Source organism: Sarcophilus harrisii, chromosome 4 (genome assembly GCF_902635505.1).
Source record: "Sarcophilus harrisii chromosome 4, mSarHar1.11, whole genome shotgun sequence".
NCBI lineage: Eukaryota > Metazoa > Chordata > Mammalia > Dasyuromorphia > Dasyuridae > Sarcophilus > Sarcophilus harrisii.
This window is the reverse complement of record NC_045429.1, coordinates 197602711-197620094: the sequence shown is the minus strand read 5'-3', so window position 1 is coordinate 197620094 and position 17384 is coordinate 197602711. Positions and strand designations below refer to the sequence as shown.

Here is a 17384-nt window from a genome sequence, read left to right as displayed (position 1 = left end):
TCACTGAACACATTATGAGAAAAAAATGTTATTTGGAAAAATCATTTTACCCATTTCTAGCTGCCAGATGAAGGGGTGTACACCCTGAAATATCTTGATAGTTAGGATTTGCTCCTTTTTTCAACAGCAGAACCAAGCATTCGACTGATCCACAACTGAAACAAAATTAAGAGTTCAAATTCTTTTCAATAACTACATCAGAAAGATATTGATTAATTCAATAAGCAAAGGTCAAAAATTAAGTATATTTCTGTAGTCACTATTAAAACATCCTATACCTTGATGCATGAAGATAATATTTTTTTATTTCTACTAGGATATCAATTAAGTAGTAGCTTCTTTTAGTCAAGGTTCTCAACTCTGGAAAATACATACATAACACTATTACAATGATTACCTCATGAATTACATTCATTACTTCATGAATTGTAAATGTCAAGAAAATACTTTTCAAAAGTCCAATTTCTTATTAGTAATAAGCAATGGGGCAATCTAACTAAACAGCATTCTCCATATAGCCTAAGAAAAAGTCTTAGTCAAAGATGATGAAAGTTAATAACTTCAAATTATAACTAGCCTATTTCCAGAAGACAATTAATTTAAAATTAATTTTACATTGTACACAATAGAAGAAACATTGTTCAATGATCAACTTTGATAGACTTAGCTGTTCTCAGCAGCACAATGATCTAAGACAATTACAAAAGACTTGTGATGGAAAATGCTATCTATATCCAGAAATAACTATGAAGCCTGAATTTCCCTTTTTTGTAAATTTTTTCTTTCGCATGGTTTTTCCCTTTTATTCTTATTCTTCTTTCACAACATGACTGCTTGCTGTCTTGGGGAAAAGGGTACAAAAACAACATGGCACAACAGACTGCTTGCTGTCTTGGGGAAAAGGGTACAAAAGAAAGGAAGGAGAAAAAAAAGGAAATCAAAATTGTATAAAAGTAAATGCTGAAAACTAAAAAAAAATTTATTTAATTTTTTAAAGTAAATTCTAAGTTTTAAATAATTTGAATAGTTTCTTTTTCAAAAAGAAAAATCATAAATTCAGTTGCACAATTCTTATTCAGTCCATCACAAAAGGAATCTCATTCCACCCAGTCTACAGTCTTGGTTCAGGCCCAATCTAGAATATGTGGTAGTAGTTCATGGTTATATCACTAGTCACAATCCAAAAAAGCAAAATAAAGCAAAACCAGAATGCAGGCAATCAAGAAAAAGTAAACAAACAACAGAGGCCACATGTATTTGCCCAAACCAAATATGTCTTACTTTGCAGCAATGTGAAGTAAACTTCTTTTCACTCGTCCAAATGCATAATTGACATCAAACTTTGAATTGGATAATAATTCTGAAACAGATCTATACAGAAACAAAATCAAGACTAAAGCACAGTGCACAGCTTATCAATTCTTGTTTTCAAATCTTCATAAATGACATAAGCCACAGACCCCGGGAAAAAATTATTCTCTGAAGTGCAGCAATTTGTCCAAAGCAGTATTAATGCCAAAAAGTACCTGACATAGTCAATTAAACTAGGGACCAGGAGGTTCTAGTCATGACCATTAAGACACTGACACATTCCCTATTCCGATGCCACCTAAACTGGTTTCTACTGCCAATGAATTCTGTGAAAGGGAGTTAGGCTAAAGGAACTGCATACATATAACACATGACTGGTTTGAGATTTGTAAGACCATATTTAAATTTTGCCTAAATAGCTTCTAAAGTTACTGAAAAATTCATGCTTCTCTCTCACTATCTCCCTCTTTCTTTTTCTCTTTCTCCTTACCTCTCCTTCATGCTCTCATGCTCTCTCTGTCTCTCTCTAAATTATGAATTCTGAATCTACTCACCCACTATGACCATTCTATCTCAAGCTGTATGTTTGTAGACCCCATTAATTAGCCAAATCTTTATTTCCATGGAATGAATTATTTACAGGGTGGCCCAAAAGTATTGGTATAATTTTAAGTGATGAAAGCTATTGGAAGCTGTTAAAACTTAAAATTGCACTAAAGACTTTTAGGATATCCTATGTAATTCATTATACTTTCAGAAAAAAAAAAAATCAGAACTATACATTTTTCCCCTTTCAAAATTAAAATACTGGGGGCAGCCAGGTGACACAGTGGATAGAGGGCCAGCCTTGAAGTCGGAAAGACCCAAGTTCAACTATGACCTCAGACACTCAACACTTCCTAGCTGTGTGACCCTGGGCAAGTCACTTAATCCCAATTGCCTCAGCCAAAAAAAAAAAAAAAGAAAGAAAAGAAAAAAAGAAAATTAAAATATCTGCTGGATTCCCACTCCCATTCTTCTAGTAGGACCTACGCTTCTTAAGGGCAGAAATTGTTTTATATTTGTATATAGCACCATGTTTTACACACAACAGACATAATTTTTAATTTAAGCAGACAAAAACATCTCATTATCACTATATAAATGTAACTACTACTGCCATTACCATTATCTGTAAAATTAGGATAAACGATTTGACTAAGGTCATTCCACTTAGTTGGTATACTTCAACAGTGAATGTTTTTTTAAAAGAAAAAGATACATAATGAAAGAAAATCTTTAACAAATGTTAGCAATTTCACCCTGGGCAAGTATGAACCTTCCTTATCACTATTTTTCATATGTGTTAAATAAAACATTGAATTAGACCGACTCCAAGTTCACTTCTAGTTCTAAAATTCTAAGTCTTTTTGTTAGTCTTTAAAAAAAAAATACTCACCTATGCTGGTCAGCCATAACCATTGGCATTAATGTATAAACAGCAGTTTCATTATCTAGGCAGAAAATAGTAAGAAAAAAATTAGTTTATCTTGCCTAAGCATGAACCATTAAGGGGCTTTAGAAAGGGAATGTGAGGTTGTGGCTAGGTATAATCTAGTTACAGTGTAATCTGGTAGATCTACTGATTTGTTCACCTAAGGGGAAAGAATTAAGATGACTTTGGCATGATCCTAACTACTCAAGATAAGAAGAGAGGAAAAAGTGTTGGATAAGATACCAGCACTAAATCTGTTTTCAAATAAACATCTTGAAAAAAATTTTCTTAGGGAGTTGATGGAAAAATAACCTGATAAATTTACTTTAAACTTTCAACTTTCAAAATTGAGTTTTATTTATAAAGTTAATAATTTTAAAGGTTTTTAAAAATCTAAAACAAATGCATAGTAAGTTTTCCTTATGAATACATTATGATAAAAAGTTCACACCTGTGTAACAATATTTTTCAAAATACTTTCCCCCACCTGTTATCTGAAAAAGAATCAGCTACCAAAAATTGTGAACAAGAACAATAGTAGGACATTTAAAAAAACAAGTATAATACCATACCATATTAGCAACTGAATTTCAGATATTTTTCTAAAATTTCTTTCTTAAAATTTTGGCTACCTTTTTATTTCTCTCTACAGCACAAGAATGGTATTGAGTCCAAATATAGTGATAGTTTAACAGGGGTCCTCAAACTATGGCTGCGGGCCAGATGCAGCCGCTGAGGATGTTTATCCCCCTTACCTAGGGCTATGAAGTTTCTTTATTTAAAGGCCCACAAATTTTTGTTTTTACTATAGTCAGCCCTCCAACAGCCTGAGAGACAGTGAACTGGCCCCCTATTTAAAAAGTTTGAGGATCCCTGGTTTAACATTATTGTTGGTGAAGAATGTTAACAAAAATTTTTCCAGAAAGTTTCCACTTTCCATCATCAGTTTACCTTCCAGTGATGTATTTTGTTCTAATGCATGATTACCTCCTTCTAAAGGAAATGGACTGTTTTCTGAGTGATATAATTTCTAGATTCTTTTAATCTTCTCATTGTGAAAAATTAATATATAGTAAACGTCTCCTAGAAAAGGTACCAGTCAATGCCATTGTGCATTTTTAATAATTTATTTTGACAACTTGTATAAATAAGTAGAGTAGGAGATGCCTCAGTTGTATATGATATCTTCTTATTTCTATTTTTCTAATTTGGTACTGATACAATCTTTGCTCTTCTAAGCTAGTGGTGGGACTAAATACAGATGACTCTGAAATGATACTAACATTAGTAACTAGTCATTTCCTTTAAAGAATCAAGATGGTAGAGTGTAGAGGGCTGAAACTCTTGAGTCTTGCACTGAGGCCAGTTCAAGCACTTGAGGCTAACTACCAATTGGACAATACTCTATGGGCATGTGTTTGGGGAATGGCCCTTCCCATTATCCTGTGCTGGCTCGATAATTGGTGTATACAGAGAATTGTAGGAGGGACTAGGGGGTGGAGTAAGACGAGACAGTCTCACTTTGGCAGTAGATGAGGAAGGAGGAGGTTGTGGAGCTCCTGCTTCCATCCCTTCACTTCTACCCCTAAAGACCAAGAATAAAGACTAAGGACTTTTGTTTATCCTGACTCCAGCTGATTCTAAGGTTTCCTGGGTGCTAACGCGGTCATCACATTTGGTGTCCGAGCATAGGAGCCTGAGGACCCTAATTTCACTGAAGAAGTCTCCAGTGACCAGGAAATAGGGTGAGTATTTAAATAGACAAACAGGGAACTTACTTTGTTAAGGGTTAAACTAGTAACCTTTTCTACCTGAACTGGGGCAGATATTGGGAAAAGATTCTCCCCCAGCCCCAGCCCCACACCCACCTTCGTCCCAAGGGGGTGCTATAGAAAGCATACTTAAGTAGATAGACTCTTGAGTATATTAGAACACATGTCCCCCTGGTTCTTAAAGGAAGAGGAGATAGGACTAGATAACTGGAAGCTAGGAAGGACAACAATTATGCAAATACTACAATGATAAAGGTCCTCATTCAATTTCCAAGGAAGCATTCTATACATACAACATAATGCAATTGGCTTTAAAGAATCCTGCAAGTTATAGAAAAAAGAAAAATTCTAAGAATGGCCAGATGAGGAAGTGTGAGGAAAATGAGGAGGACAAAGGAGGGATTAAAAGCGATATCACTGGAAGGCATGGAGAGTTAAGTGAGAATGAAGGGCTTGGTGAAGGTGTGGCGATTCTGGCTCTCACAAAGCAGCTTCAACACTGCCTAAACTGGAACTGGTTCTTGACCCGGGATAGAGGGGGGAGGAGTAATGGGAGGGGCAGTGACACCACCAGCCCCTCCCCCTAAAAATTCACCCCCTCTTATGACTAGATTGCAAAAGGCAGTACTTAAAGCCACAGAAGGGCAGAATTTAGGTGATATGCAACTAGAAACGTATCCTATGATTCAACAGTTTAACTCTTCAGGTCAAGAAAGTGGAAGATATGCTCTTTTTGCTATAGAAATCCTCAAAGACCTGAAAAAAGGCTTTCACTCTTTATGGGGCTACATCAGCTTATGTTAAGATGCTATTACAGAATTTGGCTTATGAAATCTTAACCCCGAGGGACTGGAAATCTATAGTAAGGACATGCTTAGGACCTGGACAAAACTTGTTGTGGCTTTCTGAATATAGTGAGCTCTGTAGGATACAAGCCCAACAAAATAGTCATAGCAGAGTTAATCCTCCAATCACCTGTGACCAACTAACAGGTGTGGGTTCTTATGCAGACATTTAGAGTACAAATTAATTACCCCTTAGCAGCTTATGGGCAAATTGCTGCTGCTGCTATCAAAACATGGGCTTCTCTCCCCATTAAAAACAACTAGGATGAGGTCTTTACAAAATTAACACAAGGGCCAAATGAACCCTTTGCTGATTTTGTGGGACGTTTGCAGACAACTGTTGTTATGAACTAATGGTGAAAATGCAGTAACAGACATTATGATAAGGCAACTTGCTAAAGAAAATGCTAATGAGGTTTGTAGAAGAATTACACTAGGATTGCACAAGGATGCTCCTTTAGAGGAGCTCATAAGACGCTGTGCCACAGTGGGCACAAATGCTTTTTATAGCCCAGGCTATGATGCAGGCTTCCCAAGATCCAAACATGGGAAGACAGGGTCCCTTCTGGCAAGGGACTTCCAGAGAGACTTGTCAATGCTTTCAATATGGTAAAGTAGGGCATATGAAAGCTCAATGTTGGTATAGAGACAGAATGAGAAAACAGGGTGGGAGAACAAGACCCAATACCCCATGTCCAAAATGCAACAGAGGCTTCCATTGGGCATCAGAATGTAGACGGATTCAGGGAAATGGGATGAGGGGCCCAAGACAAAAAATACTTGGAGCATGATGGCAGCCTTTGCTACACTCAGAGAGTGCCTAGAAGTCCAGTACCCAGACATGACCAATCAGCCAGGAAGTCATATGATGGGAGAAGGGGATTACACAATCAATCAGCCAGAAAGCAATCTGAGGGACAAAGGGATTACAATTGGGGAGAACAGAGTTGTATGTAGCTGGGATAATTGAGATTCCCTCTGGAGAGGTGAAATCTGTTCCTCTCCAGCCTATGGATCTCTTGCCTCTAGGCACAGTAGGCTTGACCATTTCACCTCCTGAGAGTACTTACAAAACAGTGTCCATCCATACACTGATGTGGGAAATTGGGGAATGTGTGGATAATATCCCAGTCACTAATACAAGTAGACAATGTGTGACTTATTAACCAGGAGAAGTAGTAGCATCAGGTTTACTAATACAGACTCCTAATAAGCAATCTGGTGATAGTCACCCAGATTCTGACTTCAAGCAACAAAATCCAGCAATATACTGGACAGCAGCTGTAACAACTGACCGCCTATGCTCACGATCTATATAAATGGCCTACCATTAGAAGGATTGGTAGACACTGGTGCAGATCGTACAGTCATTAGAGGTGCCAATTGGCCCAGTCACTGGCCAAAGATTAAAGCAGACACCTACATATCTGGTGTAGGGGGATCAATAGTAGCTGAAGTTAGTGCTGCCCCTATGAGATGGACTTTTGAAAGTAAAACAGGAGTTTTTACTACTTTTATAGGTGAAAAAAATCCCCATCAATCTGTGGGGAAGAGACATTTTACAACAATTAGGATTAAAAATGAATACTTCAGTTTTTTAGGCAGGGCTGCTGTTGAAGGCCTGCCTACACTTTCACCTGTTCCTATCCAATGGAAAACTGACACACCAATGTGGTTAGAGCAGTGGCCCTTAGGTAGCAATAAAATTCAGGGCTTATCTATATTTAGATATAGTACAGGAGCAACTTGACCAAGGACACTTACAACCTTCTCTAAGTCTTTGGAATTCCCCAGTATTTGTTGTAAGAAAGAAATCTGGAAAATGGAAGATGTTAAGTGATTTAAGAAAGATAAATGAACAGATGTAAACTATGGGAACTCTTCAGCCTGGGCTTCCATCTCCTACTCGGTTGCCTGGAGAATGGCCTTTTTGGGTTATAGACATTAAGGTTTGTCTCTATTCTATCCCTCTAGATAAGGAGGATATGGAAAAGATTTGCCTTTTCAGTGCCCAGTGTTAACTGAGCCTTATAAAAGATATGAATGGACAGTTTCACCACAGGGAATAAAAAACAGCCCTACTATGTGTCAAATGTATGTTGCTGCTGCTCTTACTCCAGTAAGAAAAGCATTTCCAAAAGTTATGTTATTACATTACATGGATGATATATTGGGATATGCACCTGAGGAACAAAAGTTAGAAGCATGTCTACAAAAAACCATGGAAACACTAAGGAACTACAAATTGCACATAGCTCCAGAAAAAATTCAGACATTCTCTTTTTTCAATATTTAGGATATGAAGTATACCCTAAGGTGCTTACAATACAAAAACTTTCCTTAAAAACCTTAAGGTGCTAAACACCTTAAATGACTTTCAGAAATTGATAGGAGATATCCAATGGATGCGTCCAGTGTTAGGCTTGAATATCTATCAATTACAACCATTATATGACATTTTAAGGGGAGGCAATGCTTTAAACTCACACCAGCTTACAAAAGAAGCTCAAGAGACTTTGAGATTAGTTGAACTGGCTTTATCCAATTGGGTTGAAAGAGTTCCTCAAAAACCCCTGGAAATATTGGTTTTTGCTATACAAGAGACACCCACAGCAGTCCTTCATCAATGAGACAGTGTGATAGAGTGGGTGAACCTCCCAGCACAACCAAAACAAAGCCTTACTCCTTACCTAGTGCTTGTGGCTAGAATTTTATTAAAGGCCATTAAGCGAGCAGTACAATGATCAGGGATAAGACCTGACAAGACATACACCTTTTATACTAATGCACAAATTAATGTATGCTGTGAAACCATCCCAGAGTGGCAAATTTTATTAGCCATGGCTCCAAATTTTACACACAGGTCTCCATTAAAGATAACCAGACTATTACATAATTGGCAATGGATTCTTGAAGAGAAGGTTTCTAAAGTTCCTCTTAAAGGACCAACTATCTTTACAGACGCATCCAAACATAATATTTGTGCTGTATACTCTCATGACTTAACTATAAAGAGAGTAGTCAGAACTCCTTTTCAGTCCACTCAGCAGAATGAATTGTATGCGATCATTCTAGCTCTTACTTATTATCCAGGAGATATAAATATAATATCTGATTCGGCCTATTCAGTAGGTGTGGTACAAAGAATTGCCATAGCCCAAATAAAATTTGTAGCTTCTAATATATATCAGCTCTTTAAGAAACTTTTAAGAGCAAGTGAGAAAGCATTCAGGTAAGATCTATATATTACATGTCCACTCTCATAGTGGACTTCCAGGTCCTATTTTTGATGGTAATTCAAAGGCAGATAGCCTTCTAACTATGTTGGCCAATGCTCCTTTATTTCAAGAAGCCCAAGAATCTCATTTTAAATATTATCAGGCTGTTCGAGCTTTACATTTGCAATTTGGAATAATAAGAGAGAAAGCAAGGAGCATAGTAAAAGCCTGTACAGCTTGCCTTCCTTTCCACACTTCTACACTGCCTCCAGGGAAGAACCCTCGTGGTTTGAGACCCAATGAAATTTGGCAAATGGATGTGACCCATTATAAATCTTCTGGTCGTCTGTCTTTTATCCATGTTGTGGTAGACACCATTTCAGGATTCACTTTTGCAATACCAGCAGCAAAAGAGACAGCCGGAGTGGTCACTGACTTCCTTAAACAAGCATTTGCAATTATGGGTGTGCCACAAGCCATAAAAACAGACAATGGATCTGCATATACTTCTAAACATTCTGCACACTTTTGTGCACAGTACAAGATTTTACACACCACTGGCATACCCTTTAATCCTCAAGGACAGGCAATAGTAAGAGAGAAAAAAACAGAGACATTAAGATGCTCCTCCAAAAACAAAAGAAAGAGGGGGGGCCACAGGTAACCCTAGAGAACTTATAAATCTAGCTGTTTACACTATTAATTTCTTGATTTTTGACAAAGATGAACTGGCTCCAGCAGACAGGTTTTATAACCCATTGGAAGGGCAGTGTCCAGTGTGAGAGCTCCACTATCTTTAGATAATCGCCAGGTAATGTAGAGAGATCCAGAAAATGGTGAATGGAAGGGACCAGATAGGTTAACTGCTTGGGGGAGAGGGGTTGCTTGTATCTCCACAGATGGAGAAGGGATCAGATGGGTGCCAACAAGCCATGTTTGCCTTGTCCATCGGAGAGGGATGGAGCAGACCCTTGAAATGAAGAAGACCCAAGAAACATCGGGTGGTTCCATTGCTAACTGTGCCCACCACTGAATGAGCATGGCAATTATGGCGTTTGTCTCATGGACATCAAAAATTGTTGGACTTGAAAACCCCCAGGAATCATTGGATTCTCTGAGACATGATAAGATTGTTGTAGGACTTCAAAACCCTCAGAAATCTTTGGATTCTCTGAGACATGATAAGATTGTTGTAGGACTTCAAAATCCTCAGGAATCAATGGATTCTCTGAGGCATAAGAAAATTGTTGTAGGACTTGAAAACCCTCAGGAATCATTGGATTCTCTGAGACATGATAAGACTGTTATAGGACTTGAAAACCCTCAGGAATCATTAGATTTTCTGAGAAATGATAAAGACTGTTGCAGGACTTCAAAAATTTGCAGGGCTCATTGAATTCCCTGACGCGTGAAGCAATAGCTCCAAAGAATGACAGAGTCAAGGCAAAAATAGTAATCAGGTTATACAAATGAGGTGCACAGAACAATAGACACTGGGGCATTACAAGGGGGAGGAGGGCTAGTAGTTGTGAAAACCTCACATCCGGAATGGTTTCAATATGCAATACTCTTACACACTCACACACTCATACTCTTTTACTCTCTTTCTGTCTCTGTCTCTCTCTGTCTCTCTCTTTCTCTTTCTCTCTCTCTCTCTCTCTCTCTCTCTATATATATATATACATACATATATATGTATAGATATAGATAGATATATGTATAGTATTTATATACAAATATATAATAAATACAAATATAATAATATATGTAAACATTTAATAAAAATAAATATATATATAAAATTTTGGAGGATTCTATACTCTTCTTGATAGACATATCTGAATTTCTATGTATCTCTATCAGGAAGAATATAGATATATATATCAGATATATATATATATATAAAGAGGGAATAGACATTCATAAATATAATTCTTCTACTTATATGTATGCTTTCTTGATATGATAATTTGTTGTTATATATTATGAATCCTCCCTGATGTTCTGCCTGGCACGTGACAATGTTCTATTTTGTTTTGTATTTCTTTTTTGTTTTTCTTTTTTTTTTAAACTCTGTTTGGTCAAATAAAATAATTTTAATTGATTTATTAAAATATCAATTTCATTTTTTCTGATACTATTTTATGCTCAATATCTCCAAAACTTCCCAATTCTTTACCCGAAAAAAAAAAAAGGATGTATGATACATAAACATGTAACTTAAGAGTTTATAAACCTTCAATGTTTCCTGTTTCTTTCTCAAGTTATTTTTCCAACTTTGTTTACTCTCTTCTTCTACATGAGCACTGAGGTACATTTAAGTCATAAATATTAAAGAATATGTCGATTTAGATAAAGAATATGTCATAAAGAATGAAGAGTCTTACTAAGTTCTTCATAGAATTTCTCAACCTCCTCATCCTGCAATAGATATTGGCATATAAGCTCCAATGATTTTCATGGAAGTCTTTTCATGAATGCATACATAACACAAACAAGATGATCAAGTTCTATAGAATGATGTTTCTTGTTGTCCTTGGACAAATAATAACATCAATTAGACCAAGCCTTTTTCTGTGCCTTTCCAAGGAAAATTTGTGCGTTAGTTATTTTTTAAATGAACCTTTGTCTTCTGGTTTCAGTTATATTGAGAATATCAAGATTCATATTGATTCAGTTTTTCCACAAGAAATAGTCTAGGTAGTCTAAAAAAAATGTTTTAATGCACAAAGCCCACTTTCTCCTTTTACTAATACTCTACCACTGTAAAAGTAGTAAGGTCCACAAAGCTTTGTGTTTCTTTGTTTCATGAGTTACCATGAAGCTTAGACTTCTCTTCAAAAAGCAGCATTTCCAATAATGATATTCAAAGCCTAACTTTAACTAGATCATAGATAAAGAAATAACCATGAAGAAAACAAAACAAACTTGTAGTCAGTGAGGAACTGATTCTCAAGATATCTGAGATGATGATATGCTTGAGGAAAATATATATATATCCCCCCAAAATGATCAAAAATATATAAATAAACTACAAACTACCTTTTCCCATTTTTACTAAATCCTTATGAGAATAAGGATTTCTACACATATAAGAAGGAAATTCTTAATGAAAGATTAAGAAGGAAAAAGAGGTAGCTTTTTACAAAGCAATATTCTACAGCAGACCACATCTTTACACAACTGATTAAAAAAAAAATTTAGAAACAGATAAATTCACTATGCTCAAAAAGTTATCAAACTGTGCATACCCTTTGATCCAGCAGTGTTACTACTGGGATTATATCCCAAAGAGATTATAAAGAAGGGAAAGGGACCTGTATGTGCACGAATGTTTGTGGCAGCCCTTTTTGTAGTGGCTAGAAAATGGAAACTGAATGGATGTCCATCAGTTGGAGAATGGCTGAATAAATTGTGGTATATGAAAATTATGGAATATTACTGTTCTGTAAGAAATGACCAACAGGATGATTTCAGAAAGGCCTGGAGAGACTTACACGAACTGATGCTGAGTGAAATGAGCAGGACCAGGAGATCATTATATACTTCAACAACAATACTAGATGATGACCAGTTCTGATGGATCAGGCCATCCTCAGCAACAAGATCAACCAAATCATTTCTAGTGGAGCAGTAATGAACTGAACCAGCTATACCCAGAAAAAGAACTCTGGGAGATGACTAAAAACCATTACATTGAATTCCCAATCCCCATATTTATGCACACCTGCATTTTTGATTTCCTTCACAAGCTAATTGTACAATAATTCAGAGTCTGATTCTTTTTGTACAGCAAAATAATGTTTTGGTCATGTATACTTATTATGTATCTAAGTTATATTTTAATATATTTAACATCTACTGGTCATCCTGCCATTTAGGGGAGGGGGTGGGGGGGTAAGAGGTGAAAAATTGGAACAAGAGGTTTGGCAATTGTTAATGCTGTAAAGTTACCCATGTATATATCCTGTAAATAAAAGGCTATTAAATTAAAAAAAAAAAAAAAAAAAAAAAAACAGATAAATTCACTATGTTAAGCCAATGTTAAGACAATAAAGACTTTTGGACTTTATTCCCGACTATTCTCATGGTGATTACTCTGCTAAAACGAAGGCTAGTCCCAAGACATCCAGAAAGCTAACCAGAACATTACATTTTGGTGCCCAAACGTGGACTAAGGACCTACATCAGTGACCCAGAAATAGGATGAGTACAAAAATAGACAAGTAGGAAATTTTGTTAAGGGCTAAACTAGTGTTTCAGTTAAAATGGGACAAATGCTTAGAAAAGAGCCTTCCCCACCTCAAGGGAAGTGTGTAGAAAGCATAGTTAGGCTAAAACCTTTGGATACAGTAGCACAAAACACTCCTTGAAGAGTCTCCTCCAAAAAGGTATCTCCCATGCAAATATCACAATCATATAAGATTCCCTGAAAGAAGTAATAGGAATAACTTTGATCTATGACACTCTTATGAAAAGTACTAAGCAAGGGGGGGAGGAGGGGAAAGAAGAGGTACATACTAGCTAGATTCTTCTGCCCTTTAAGATTCTCCATTCCAAAGTGCAAATGGAAGAGGGAGTACTCATAAAATAGGAAGTAATAAAGATGATGCCTGTGAGCAATATCAAACTAATATTTTGTACCAAATTCTAGAACAGTGTAGAATTTCCTAAACAAAATGAGAAATGACTCAAGATAATTCAGATTTAACACACTGAAAAATTGAAGTGCATAAAGAATATTTACTGTTCAGATTATATTAAGCAAATGGACAAACAATTCATAAGAACTGATCCACCAGCACATATATCTTGAACAGATTTAGATACTAAATGAATTAGACCCAGAATAGAATATTAGGAAAAGAAACTGGATTTATTTTGATAAATAATGCAGTTGTATTTTACAAATGGACATCTTTTAAGAGCAATATTCTTCTGGTAAAGCCAAGTCTTAGGATACCAGAGTTGCCAAAGAATTCAAACTGCAGTTTACCCAAAAGGACATAAAAGGAGCATAGTGAGCATAAAAAAGCCACAGCATATTACCAACAAAGAGCTCACAAGAAATGGAATAAAGGGGATCATGAGAGAGATTCATAATTGGAAATGGAGTGTGGTTAGTCAAGAGGCAAGATGAGCAAGGGCTATTAAAATCCACTGGTTTTTACACAATGTCAAAAGATTTAAAGGAAGATCCTACTAAAATATTTTTGGGAAGTCATGGACAAGCATTAGATAATATGGGAAGCTAGGGATGGGTTACCATTTGCATCACTGGAGGAAGTACTTCAATTAAATCACAAATGTATGAAAGTAAATATAATTTAACAAGTTTTATTGGGGGGTTACACATTTCCAAAAACTGTCATATAACTAATTAATTTTTATTTTGCCTTCAGCTCAAAAAAAAAAAGTATCCAGTATTAACAAAAAATATCTCCTAATGCTTATAAAGGAAAAAAACCTTTAAAAGTCAAAATATAATTGGTATTTATGAGCCTAATCAAAATAGTGCTATAAACATAGGGTGTTTAAAAAAAAAAAAAAACTTAAATGCAAAGAGACTGTGACAGTACTCTGTTTCATTTGCATACTCCAAAAGAAAAGTTGAATTTTTAAAATTCTTATCAATTCAACTAGATCACATCTTGGTAAACAAATATCAACAAAATGCCCCTCATTCTACACAAATTATGGATTAAAAGAATTAGAAATGAATACAGTACTATTCTCCCTAAATAAAAGAGAAATGAATACTAAAGTTCCCAGTGGTAACATGTTTTATTCATGACATCTGTGCTCATTCAGATCAAATGTGTAAAGGAAACTGCAATACCTAGGTATTTTCAAAAACTCACTTAAAAAGAACTGAAAGCAATTTAATCAACATTTACTGAATGTCTTTTGTGTTCAGAGAACAGCGCACATACTGTGCAAAGTGGATTATAAGGAAAAAGAAAACAGCAAACCTGGACCTGGGCCATTATAATTGCTATAGCTCTAATCAAAACCTCTGTTACAGAGAGTAAATGCTAAAGAGTTTAAGAAAAATATTTTTTAAAGTTTAGAGAATGAATCAGCATAATATGGTCAGAGACTGGCTTTTCTTTATAATTAAAACTGATTTCTTAAATCCTCGGAGCAATTTTTCCAAAAATAACAGAGAAACTAGTAAGAGAAAAGAAAAGTGTCTGCTTTTATGAGAAACTATTTAATTTTTTGTTATGTGTACCAGAGAAAGTTTCAAAAACATTGTTCACTAATGATTTACTATTTGGTTGTTCATGAGATAACCCCTCTTTAAGCAAACACATTCCCTTTGTCTCAATTCTGAAAATGGTATATTTATATAAGATACGGAAACAATTCTACTTTTTACATAAACTCGTATTATAAATGGTCATCTAAAACATTTTAGTAGCAATTTTAAATTCTACTATATCCTTGAATGAACCAAGTCACAGAGCTGTTTCCCTAAAAAAAATTAATAAATAAAATTAAGAATGTGAAGTACTTTTTTAAAGTTCTCCAGAAATTTAAAAAAAAAAATGTTTTTCTTCCCTTTTTCCCCGATTTTTTTTTTTTTTTTTTTTTTTTTTTTTTTTTTTTACCAAAGGGCTGTTCTTAAGATATTCGTGCCAACAATCCTGCCCTCCAGAAACAATAATTTTGGTCTTTGCGAGATCAAAGAAGAATGGATTCCAAAAAGCAATTCAAAAATTCAAATACCTATATTCTTTGCTCTTACGTAGCAAAAATGCTACTTCAAAGTGTCGTAAGTTAAAGTGGTTAAAGACTCATCGAAAGCTGATTCTTCAAGGAAATGTAACTTGGGATCACCAGTAGCCTCAGCACCACCCTCCTCTCGGCATTTCCAAAATGGCAAAGTTAACTAAAATAAACAACCGCCTACTAGCAACTCGAGAAATAAAACCAGATCAAATTCTACAAGAAAAAAAAAAAAAAAAAAAAAAAAAAAAAAAAAAAAAAAAAAAACGTACACCTGCAACTTGGCTTTTGACTGCAACAGGAGGAAAGTATTACTTAAGGCATGGCTCAAAACAGGGACTTGCAGGTATACTTATTGTGTATCTAATTTATATTTTAATGTATTTAACATCTACTGGTCATCCTGTCATCCGGGGGCTGATCGTCATGTAGATTCTTCCTTGCAACAGCTTAGAATAAATTTCGCTAGGGCGCTCCCACAATCAATTAAAATGATTCTGATCTAATTTATATTTTAATATATTTAACATATTTTAATATATTTAACATATTTTAATATATTTAACATCTACTGGTCATCCTGCCATCTAGGGGAAGGGGTGGGGGGGGTAAGAGGTGAAAAATTGGAACAAGAGGTTTGGCAATTGTTAATGCTGTAAAGTTACCCATGTATATATCCTGTAAATAAAAGGCTATTAAATAATAAAAAAAAAGTTAAATAAATATCAAATTAAAGCAAAAAAAAAAAAAAAAAAAAACAGGGACTTGGACCCCAATAACACATATCCTTTAACCTTCCATCAAACTTCTACTTAGGGGATTCTTAACCTCTTTAATGTGTCATGGAATCCCTAAGGCAGTCAGGTGCAATCTATGGATCGCTTCTCAGAATAATGGTTTTAACAAAAAAAAAAAAAAAAAAAAAAAAAAAAAAAAAAAAAAGGCATAGGGTTAAAATGATAACTAGCTCTACTACATCCTATTTTTTTTATTCAAGGACCTAGACTTTAAAGGAAAATTGGTTCTATTCCCCCTCCCCCTCCCCTCCCGCATCCTCTCCGGAACCCCGGCAGCTGGAGAACCAGGAGGGGTCCCACTGACCCGGCCCTCACCCCCGCGCACAACTTCCCACGGCTCACGAGGAGCAGATGGAGAGGTGAGCGGGGGGTGGGGGGAGCGGAAGGCCCCTTTTTGGGTCAGAAGCATAACTTTGGGGGTTCTTCGTCGGTTCTGCAACACCCCCGAACGGGTCTCCTCCTCGGCCTCTTTCTCCTCCTTCCCTACCTTCGGGCAGCTCCACGGTGCGGGCGCGGCGCAGCGAGCGAGTCAGGCGGTTGAGCTGCTCCATCGCCCTCTCCATCCTCGGGGCGCCGCGCCCCGCTCCCTCTCCGCCGCCAGGGCCCGACCTCGGAGCCTAGCTCCCTACATCCCCGGCCAAGTCCATAGCGGTCCACAGCGATGGAGGGCCGCAACTACCCCCCTCCTCTCCGCCAGCGCCGGAACCCGGGATCCGGGATGGGCTACGATTATTGACAACGGAGGGGGGCAGTTGGCTGGGTCGGCTACAGGCGCCCGCGTCTGGCGCCGCTTCCTGTCTCCCTTCCTCCCGTGTTCGCACCGCCTTCTGGGAATTGTAGTTCTCTTGTAAATTCCAAAGACGAGCCCTGTCCTTGGACCCCCTTCGCCCCACCCCCAAACGGGAGGAGGCAGCTACTCAAAGTGCTCTTCCTTTTAATCCCAGGAGATCCGGGGCGTTCCTTGCCTCTCCTTCTGCTTCCTAAATTTGGGATCGGAATCATTTTATTTTATTTTTATTTATTTTTTTTTTTTGCTGATAAATATTTTTTTTATTTAATAGCCTTTTATTTACAGGATATATACATGGGTAACTTTACAGTAAAGTTGTAAAGTTACCCATGCACATATCCTGTAAATAAAAGGCTATTAAAAAAAAAAAAAAAACAGATAATTAGAGACAATTAAGCTGATTAACAAAGACTTAGAGAATTTATACAGGAAGGTGAAGATATAA

The 17384-nt window shown here is 36.5% G+C and overlaps 1 protein-coding gene across 3 annotated transcripts in view; it reads right to left on the bottom strand.

The window, feature by feature from the left end:
• HACE1 (HECT domain and ankyrin repeat containing E3 ubiquitin protein ligase 1) overlaps positions 1-16924 on the bottom strand; it is a 94735-nt gene extending 77811 nt beyond the window's left edge. For 2 of the 3 annotated variants that reach the window (XM_031964478.1, XM_031964479.1), the window contains exons 1-2: positions 279-570; positions 51-155 (exon numbers count right to left, since the gene is read on the bottom strand). Coding sequence is in view for 1 of the 3 variants with exons in the window: in XM_031964480.1 (XP_031820340.1) it covers positions 51-155; positions 1282-1371; positions 2750-2804; positions 16637-16712 (326 nt within the window). In the remaining 2 variants the exon portion in view is untranslated. Of the gene's footprint in view, positions 1-50; positions 156-278; positions 571-1281; positions 1372-2749; positions 2805-16636 lie in introns of those variants that run through there. The other variant, XM_031964480.1, reaches the window with a different exon arrangement.
• Positions 16925-17384: the final 460 nt, after the last annotated feature.